The sequence below is a fragment of the Brachyhypopomus gauderio genome, chromosome 12, assembly GCF_052324685.1.
Source record: "Brachyhypopomus gauderio isolate BG-103 chromosome 12, BGAUD_0.2, whole genome shotgun sequence".
Taxonomy (NCBI): domain Eukaryota; kingdom Metazoa; phylum Chordata; class Actinopteri; order Gymnotiformes; family Hypopomidae; genus Brachyhypopomus; species Brachyhypopomus gauderio.
The window spans coordinates 2,508,127-2,518,367 of record NC_135222.1 but is presented as its reverse complement, the minus strand read 5'-3'; the positions used below and the strand labels follow the sequence as shown (position 1 = coordinate 2,518,367).

Here is a 10,241-nt window from a genome sequence, read left to right as displayed (position 1 = left end):
AAGTGTTGTGTTTGTGCGGGATTAAGTGTTGTGTTTGTGCGGGATTAAGTGTTGTGTTTGTGTGGGATTAAGTGTTGTGTTTGTGCAGGATTAAGTGTTGTGTTTGTGCGGGATTAAGTGTTGTGTTTGTGTGGGATTAAGTGTTGTGTTTGTGCAGGATTAAGTGTTGTGTTTGTGCGGGATTAAGTGTTGTGTTTGTGCGGAGAATTAAAGCAGTTTGCTTCACCGGTATTAAAGTAAAGCTTCCCACTAGTCAAGACAGCTCTTACATGTGAAAACTGCTAATCTTCCAGCAACTGTTTGTCTCTCTGATTCATGTTGGATTGGATGCTGTCTTCAGCATGAGAAGAGCCACATTCCTGACTATGGTGATGTCAGAGGGCCAGGTTCACATATAAGCGTGTGAGGACATTGCAGGCACCTCACAGTCTGGTAGCCGCTCTCACAGTTCTGAACTGGTAGAGGGAGAACACAGACAAAATGCGCTGGATTTTGTTATTATATGGATTATATGGACTTCTTAATCTGGACAGGAGTGCAGTGGTCGGGCAAGGAGCATCAAGAGGTAAGAAGCATGAATTTAGATGCTATGAGTTAAATTGAATCACCAGGAAATATTCAATGCAATGTGTTGGATTAAGTTGATCACTCTCAAAATTTGATTACATTACAATGTTTATATTTTTATTTAAGGCACCAGTTTTCTTGAACAGAGTGAGTTACAAAAGTCATTAGATGACCTCATTCATTTAGTTTTGAGGAATAATCTTTAAATATGTATAGCTATATGATATGAAAATATGCTGGATTTTTAGAATTTCTTTTCTAACATACAATACATCAATACATCTTCAGCCATATAATGAGAATAAAAACTATCTATATATGTTTCCTACAATTTAGCAAACTAGCAAAGGAAACAAGCAAAACATATCAAATAAAGTGTGATAAATAAACAAGCTAAATAAAATCCTATGAAACAGACAAAACCTCAGAAGTCAAAAACTTTTTTTTTTGGCATTTTTTTTACCATGATTGTGAAATACTACACCAACTGTTTATATTTATAGCCACAGCAATACTGCCCCTTGTCCAGTAAATACAAAACTCAAATACTATTGTAAGATTTAGTCCAGTTGATGCATCTTTCATATGTAGTGGACTGTGTTTGAAAATCCCTTGAGCGTTGGGGGAATGCGTGCTGAAAACACTGATGCAGTTAATGGAAACACCACATTTCCTCTCGCCATGCCCCGGAGACGAGGAGCAGAGCCCCAAGGAAACAAGGGGCTTCCTGCCAAACGCTCCCCTGAACTATTGTGCCCAGAGAGCAGCCCCGTACTGATGGAGGGCAGGAGCAAAAGTGCGGGTCAGATTGGACAGCTGCCCTGTTGCCCTCTACTGCCCTACATGCATGGTCAACTCCCCCACGCTCTCTCCTCCTATCTTAAACCAAGAGTCATAAATCAAGACCACAGCAGTTGTCAGTGGTTTCCTTCATAATTGCATTCTTTAAGTATAGGCTTGAACCAAGATACACGGTGTCGTTTTTTTTAGACTTATGAATTGTGTAATATACATCCAACTGTTGTGCACTGCGGTGCAGAGCGGAGATGACCAAGACACACTATTATTAATATAAACACACTATTATTAATATAAACACACTATTAAGAAGAAGAGACACTCACACTGAAAGCTGTGCCTATAAAGTTACATGAGCACTCAAAATGCTTGTGAATTCTCCCCAAGTCTCGGCCATCAGTACTGTACTATTTGAAGTGAACTTGGGTTTATGTATGTTTATGTTCAGTTGTAATCTGAGTAGTGATGGCTTTTCACAGATGGTGAGATAATTAACCAGATTAAGAGTACAAACAAGGCTCTGGCTGATATCAAGGAACTGCTGAAACAACAGGTAAATAAGCAAGTCTGTCACACACAGTAGACTATAAGCAATTTGTATGTTCATGCTGGTATTTCATTGCGATATTGTTTATAGCAGCTAAATTTGGCTGTCTCCTCAATCAGATAGAGGAGATTGTGTTCCTGAAGAACACGGTTATGGAGTGTGAGGCCTGTGGTGAGTCATATTTCACACATTTATATTAGTGTTGGGTTTTGTTTTTATTCTGTTTTTTTCTCAAAATACAGTGATAGCACCTTAAAAATAACAAAAATAATAATATTTAAATTAAATAATCATCCAGACAATAGGAGAAACATTGTGGAATGCCTTGGGAGGCCAATACAGTATACAATATATTGGCTAATATTCTAATTTAATCATATTTTTGTTCTACTCTTAGTTGATGGATTACTTCTTTCAAGTAGTGTTCAACTGCATTTTGTGTTTCGGACTCAGTGTCAACATAATTTTGGAGACAGAAAGAATAATCTGACCTTCCTCTAGGCATGCGTATAGAACCCCCTGTGCAAAAGCCCTCCTGCGACCCCAATCCCTGCCACCCCGGGGTGAAGTGCACCGAGAAGGTGGATGGCGTCAAATGCGGCCCATGTCCCGCGGGCACAGTGGGCAACGGCACCCACTGTGCGGACGAGGATGAGGTGGGAAGAGAAGCATGCTGGGAACCCGCCCTCAGCACCAAGCCAGCAGTGTGATTTCTCAGAAAAGATTACAGCCATAAAATTGTGCCATACACACACACACACACACACACACACACACACACACACACACACACACACACACACACACACACACACACTCTCTCTCTCATAAAAATATACAAAAACACACACAAAAAAGAAATGTTAATTGCTACAACAGATTCCCTAGATTGTGAAAAACTTAAAAACCTTATTATTATATTCCACTGTGTGACGTGCTTTGTGTAACATTGTCTTATGGTTGTAGTGTAGTGTGGTGCCGTGCCATATGGGTGTGAGATGCATCAACACAGCTCCTGGTTTCCGCTGTGGCCCGTGTCCTGCAGGATATACCGGTCCCCAGGTGCAAGGGCTTGGAGTGGCATATGCTTCTGCCAACAAACAGGTTCCCACATCATTCAATCAGTTTCTTTTTACATTGAAAAATTTGAACTTAGTGCTTCAGGAAATATCGAGGGCAAGAACTTAACACTGAATTCATAATACCTTTTCTTTCCTCCCATTTTGTCTGTACTGAAAGGTTTGTAGAGACATAAATGAGTGTGAATCTTCAAACGGTGGCTGTGTGGAGAACTCAATCTGTATGAACACACCAGTGAGTACATGATCATCAGAGCTATGTGTTATGCTATGTACTATGTAGTATGTACTATGTACTATGTTCATGGTCTGCACTTCCCCTACTCTTCCTATAGTAAACCTCAAATGACCAAACCATCCCACAGGAATTGGAGCAACACTGAGAGTTTCTTATTTTTCATGTTTGCTTACTATATTACCATATTCAAAATGCCTGCAAGGAAGAAAGCCATACCAGCCAACAGAATTTCTCAGGTGGAATTATTTTTTCCCTCATTTTCACTTGTTCGCTTGTTTTTGATCCATCCAGGGTTCTTTCCGCTGTGGACGTTGCAAGCCAGGCTACGCCGGAGACCAGACACAGGGCTGCAAGCCGGAAAGGGCGTGCGGGAATGGGCAGCCCAACCCCTGCCATGCCACTGCAGAGTGTGTCGTCCACCGCGACAGCAGCATCGAGTGTGTCGTAAGGAGCTGCCCCGGGGTTTTATCAATAGTATCAATAAAACGTACACTTTTGAACTGAACTCAAGCGTGAACTGTGTTGCATGTGAATGTAATGCACAGCCAGCAGATTGAGACTGAAGTATTCAGATCTGACCAGAAAATGTGTGTGTCAATTCAGTGTGGAGTTGGCTGGGCTGGAAATGGATATTTATGTGGACCAGACATGGATATTGATGGCTTCCCTGATGAAAAATTGCAATGTCCTGAAAGAAACTGCGCTAAGGTGAGAAAGAACACGGCAGTTTATTAACTTGAAAAGAAAAAAAAAATATATATATATATATATATACACACACACACACACACACACACACACACACAAGTGCACTCCCAAGAATATCAATAAAAGTGGTTTTGCAGGATAACTGTCTCACCGTACCCAACTCTGGGCAAGAAGATGCTGATAAGGACAAAATTGGAGACGCGTGTGATGACGACGCTGATGGAGATGGGATCTTGAATATAGAGGTTATTACGTCCTTTAATGAAGTCATACCCACAACATGCACAGGGTTTACGCCAAATATCAACTCTGTGTTCTTTACTTGGCCAGGACAACTGTGTGCTTGTCCCAAACGTGAACCAGAAGAATGTCGACCAGGATGATTATGGAGATGCTTGTGACAACTGCCGTCTGGTTAAAAACAACGACCAAAAGGACACCGATCTTGATGGCAAGGGTGACGAATGTGACGATGATATCGATGGTGATGGTATGTTGGACTAAAGTGTCAAAATGTTACTTTAACATGCACATTTAGAACACTGGGCAGACACCCCTTACATTAGCACCTAGCAGAGTTCTCCACCTTTAGGTCCAGCCATTGACTGTAAATCTGGTTTTATTCTGGGAGCTTCTGCTTGCTACCTCAGGGATCAAGAATGACATGGACAACTGCATCAAGGTTCCCAATGCCAACCAGATAGATCGAGATGGTGACAGTGTTGGGGACGCGTGTGACAGCTGTCCTTACATTCGCAACCCTGACCAGGTCTTGCTCCCATTCAAACCTTTTTTAACTATGTTCACTGAGAGACAAAATAATGATTCTTTGTTTTGACCTTCTAGATGGATGTTGACAATGACCTGATTGGTGATCCTTGTGACACCAACAAAGACAGGTACTGTGTTCTATTGTGCAATCTAGATGTCCCTGATATCGTTGTCTGTTTAAATGCTTATTCCCCCCTCACCCCCCAGTGATGGAGATGGTCACCAGGATTCACGTGATAACTGCCCAGCAGTCATCAACAGCTCTCAGCTGGACACTGACAAAGACGGTAAAGGGGATGAGTGTGACGACGATGATGACAATGATGGTATTCCAGATCTCCTTCCTCCTGGCCCGGACAACTGCAGACTTATTCCCAACCCACTACAGGAAGACTCAGACGGTCAGTTCTGGGTGTTGTATGTAAATAGTGTTTAAATAGCTAGAAAACTAATTTTGAGTTTTTAAAAACCTTACTGAGCTGTAATGGAAATGTGTGTAGAAAATAGCATCATTTTAAACAGATTTTTCCTTCTATTGCAGGGGATGGAATTGGAAACGTGTGTGAAAAAGACTTTGACAATGACACAATAATTGACCTGATTGACGTGTGCCCTGAGAATGCAGAGGTCACCCTCACTGACTTCAGGGCTTACCAGACTGTGGTTCTGGACCCAGAGGGAGACGCACAGATCGATCCAAACTGGGTAGTACTCAATCAGGTCAGATCCGCTACCTCCTGCCTCTGAGAACGCAGAATAATTAAGTATGAGCTTGTTAAGACACTGAAAACAATGTGTCTTCTTCCAAACAGGGAAGAGAGATTGTTCAAACCATGAACAGTGACCCTGGACTAGCTGTTGGTAATATATATCCAGCTGGGCATACATCTACAAACAGAAGAATACTATAATTCCATTTAATGAAGAAGGAAACTCCATGAAAATATTCTTTCATGCAGGTTACACGGCATTCAATGGAGTGGACTTTGAAGGGACGTTTCATGTAAATACTGTAACGGATGACGACTACGCTGGCTTCATCTTTGGGTATCAGGACAGCTCCAGTTTTTATGTGGTTATGTGGAAGCAGGTGGAGCAGATCTATTGGCAGGCTAACCCCTTCCGAGCTGTGGCTGAACCTGGCATCCAACTCAAGGTGACGTGCGGTTGTGCTGACTGACGCAGTGGAAATGCACATACCCCCTTACCACTGATCTCATGGAGGAGTTCTGAGTGATTTCTTTATGGTCTATTTGGCACTGCTGTTCTTATAGGTCCTGGGATGTAGTCCACATTTGATAATGAGATCACTGAAAAGTTAGAATGGGTCCACTAAGACGTAAAAATCTTCATTTTGTGCTTGGTCCATTTCACGCAGCAACTGGTGTTTTACTCTCACCTAGGCTGTGAAATCGAACACAGGACCTGGGGAGAACCTGCGAAACTCGCTGTGGCACACAGGTGACACACCTGACCAGGTGAAGCTACTGTGGAAGGATCCAAGGAACGTGGGTTGGAAGGATAAGACCTCGTACCGATGGTTCCTGCAGCACAGACCCCATGATGGGTACATCCGGTAAAGCAAACGCCTGACTGCACATTCACACGTATTAGCACTGGTGCTGCCTGTATCCCAACCCAGCGATATCTGGATGTGTGTGCAGGGTTCGTTTCTATGAAGGCCAGAAAATGGTTGCAGACACGGGGATTATTATTGACGCAACCATGAGAGGCGGTAGACTCGGGGTTTTCTGCTTTTCACAAGAAAACATCATCTGGGCTAATCTACGCTACCGATGTAACGGTAAGATTTTTGCTTGTGTTTTATTATTTAAAAAGATGGTCAAACAATCCTGTAATAAACACAGTGAAATAAACTCTGCTCAAATAAGATGAACGTCTTAGAAAATGTGGGTACAGAAACATTCTCAGGTTCTCAGCAGCATCATAAAACCATGGCTGTATAATTCAGATTATAGTGCACTACTGCCACCTCACCAAAGTACATCTACACTCAGATTCAGAAGGACATGTGTCTCGCAGCTCTAAATGATGTCTGTGTCTCTCCCTCCAGATACGCTTCCAGAGGATTTTGACACATATAGATCTCAGCAAATTCAGCTCCAGATTTAACGCTTTACCAAAGGCCCAGTCATTTATTACATCATATTGACTATAATCATAATGACATCAGACTACTGTAAATAACTTAGAAGATATACTTGTAAGATGAATGTCATGAAAAATATGAACGAAGTGTGCCTGTATTTTCATTACATGCTTCCATTGACTTCCTTTACTTTCTGATGCCTTTTCATCATGAAGTGAACAACTTGTACTATGTTCTGACAGTGTCATATTAAATGTGTCATTACTGTACAGGTGGAAATAGGTGTTTTGTACTTCAGAATGCTTGTTTTTCTGTGATGTCTGGTGTAAACGTGGAACAGTAATATGGATGGCAATAAACATTTAACTGATGTATTTTTATCACTGATGAACAATTTTGTTTTATCAGAAAAATGAAGCAAATCCAGAAACTCATACCTCATTTTCCATTAGACTACAGTAATTTCAGTTATTCTGCATATTACTAAAAATCTAAGAGTGACGAGACTTGGTGATATATTGGCACTGAAATCACAAACAAGGCAGTTTAAATGTATATATTTTAAAAACACGTACAGAAATACAGATTACAAAATATAAAGGATGTAATAAGAACGATCTGATATATGTAGCAGACACCATGCATGTCCATATTTAGCATACTTTTGGAACGTAAAACATCCATGAAACGGTCACGGAGACTATGTATAGAGAGAAAGTGGCCTTCCACTACTGACCTCCACAAACACACGGAGCACACCAGAAAATCTATAGTTACACGAGAGTTCTACACCTGTGAATAATGTTGCCTTTCGAAAAAACCCGGCCACATGCGGGCTAGTGAAAAGTGCCAGTCAGCGAAGGCTTCCTCTCCTCTCACGAGTACTTAGACTGCATATAAAGGGCACTGTTTCTGATCGGAGTTACCGCAGTTTAAGTATATCCTTTAGCCTGTTCTTATAGCTTCACAAACTTCTCTCTCCCCCACCAGACATACTTTCAAAATGTAGTTTTTTAAATAGTAAATCAGTGTAGTTGGCACTTTCGTTTGGCAGATCGTATATGCTGTATCTTTTTTTTTAATTTTTTTATAGGCCACACTCTATTGTTTCTAAAGATTGATCAACAAAAGTTCTGGTATAAGAGAACCACTTGCTCATTAATTGATCATAATGGTGGAACGTTGGCAGATACATGAGGAGCAACTGCTCAGCAGTCCTGTTAAGGCTTATTGGGGAAGTTGAAGCTCCTTTAAAGGGGCTTTGCATTCGTAAAGAAACTGCTGCTGAGATCGGAAACAATTCAGTACACAGCCCAAAATGGCCTGCTGAACTGCTATTACCATGCACGAGGAAAAGTACTGTAGAACCGTGGACAAAAGTAAAACATACATTCTGGTTGCATCTCCCAATTTTATACAACAGAGCACAAAGACCGAGCCCTTTTTTTTAAAGTTTGCATTGAGAAGTTACATATTTGCTCCCAAAAGTGTTATATCCCTCAACATTATCAGTGCAAATCAGTGGAGAATTCATCCAGAGGAATTTCACATTACGGAAAAATAGCCTTGATTACAGGGACTAGCCATTCTTTAAGAAAGAAAATCTGATAAAAATCTACAGAGCTAAACAGTCAGTGTTCTCAGAGGGTAAAACAGTCCAGATTTAATGCCATATAGCCACTGGTAAAAGTGCGAAGCAACACACTGAGAAAAGATACAAAAAGAGAGAGAGAGAGAGAGAGAGAGAGAGAGACACACACACACACACACATACACACAAGCACAAAAGCTGCCATATATATCAGTGACTCATGTTGTGATATATATCAGTGATTGTGATAAGGACTTGTGATGTTGAACGACTCCAGATGTAGGAGCTAAGCTTAGCGTCAGCGTTGACGTTTCAAATGAAGAAGAAAACAGATCAAGCTGGCTACAATCATGACAACAAAACAGAACTCCATGCCAAAGAAAAATAAATCACACATAGAAGATTCAGTAAAACAAAATATAGTTAAGAAAAAGAATAAAAAGAAACAACCATTAGGGAACACTAGCAGTTACAATGTGGAAAAATAAAGAACTAACTTGCTTTGGTCAAGCAATAGGTAATTTGGTGTGATGCACAACATCTTATATGGAGCCCCATACACTGTACTTCCATAGGTGATCTACCACCATATATGTAAATGTGATTGATGTTCAGTCAAATGAAACCACACTGCTTTGATCAGTACATGCACTGCATCTGGCTAACGAGTCCATAGTGTATCTTATGCAGCACATTTTGCCTTTTTTTTCTTGATATAATAAGATCAGCCAGGCGTAAGAAGGCCCCTTACTGAAGAACCGTTTGTTTTTGACATGCAGTCGTCATAACCTAGTGATAAGCTCTATGTACAGTATTTACCATACAAGTGTTTCGAGTATTACACTTCAAAAAGGAAAATGGAACTCGACAGATCTTTTTAAAGAAGGCGATTATGAATAACATGGACCGAGGGCAAAGGAAAGAGATTTTAACCAGAGTTTAAACGCAACCTTGTTTGTAACACTGCACACTGTAAACTGCTGCTTGTCTTAGATGCCAGTAGTGGTTTTTGTATGACCTGTTTAAAATGCCAAAATAAACCAACTACATCATCTGTGCACTGCTATTTTAAAAGCTTTACAGCTACAATATATCAACCATTTCACATAGTTTGACAAGATATATTTGAATTTTTAAATCAATAAATTTCTCTTGTTTGCATAGGAATCACACATCTGTACAGTTCACATTTCACAATTTTTTCAAAGTCATAACCCTTACAAAGATTTGTAACACATCTGGCTTCACACTGAAGGCCAAATATTATGCAGTCTGTAAGTAATTGGATGGAGGTACAATATTTGTTTGTTTTAGCTCTGTGCCTCGGGATATTGAATCTGAACTGAACCAACGACCATGTGAGTAAAGTGCAACTCGTCTACTGTAAATCAAAGACATTTACTGATGTACTTGGACAACTACAGAGTAATCACCTCTATTTCAGACAAACAAAAATAATGAGACTGTTGGCTGGTCAGCTGTGTTTGTGGACAGTTGTGCGTCGTTATTACTTTATGCATAAGAGAGCTAATAAAATATTGATTCTAAATGTAGCATCTCATTCTAAAGTCTCTTGATATTTTTGCTGCACAAAATGACCATAAATGTTTTGATTACACTAAGCAGACGATCACGAGGCTGAAAAAACTGCCAACTGCTACAGTGAGTCAACATCATGGTAGACCATGGGATGCCAGAGACCCAGTGAGTGGATTTTTTCAATCACGACAAAAATCTTCTGAACACAACAGCAACACTAGCTATGATGTAGTCAAGGGTTTAACAACATTAAGGTTTCATCTGGCCATGTGAATAACCCAAACTCATGCATG

General features: G+C 40.6%; 1 protein-coding gene across 1 annotated transcript; it reads left to right on the top strand.

Moving 5' to 3' along the window:
- The first annotated feature begins 409 nt into the window (after window positions 1-409).
- Window positions 410-7,198, top strand: comp (cartilage oligomeric matrix protein). The gene is made up of 19 exons (XM_077024389.1): window positions 410-565; window positions 1,845-1,918; window positions 2,032-2,083; window positions 2,414-2,568; window positions 2,879-3,016; window positions 3,152-3,226; window positions 3,521-3,673; window positions 3,833-3,937; window positions 4,075-4,182; window positions 4,268-4,427; window positions 4,588-4,706; window positions 4,784-4,836; window positions 4,916-5,109; window positions 5,250-5,428; window positions 5,521-5,569; window positions 5,668-5,864; window positions 6,112-6,284; window positions 6,373-6,512; window positions 6,783-7,198. The coding sequence occupies exons 1-19, from the start codon at window positions 481-483 to the stop codon at window positions 6,839-6,841; spliced, it is 2,268 nt and encodes a 755-aa protein (XP_076880504.1). The 5' UTR covers window positions 410-480; the 3' UTR covers window positions 6,842-7,198.
- The last annotated feature ends 3,043 nt before the right edge of the window (window positions 7,199-10,241 follow it).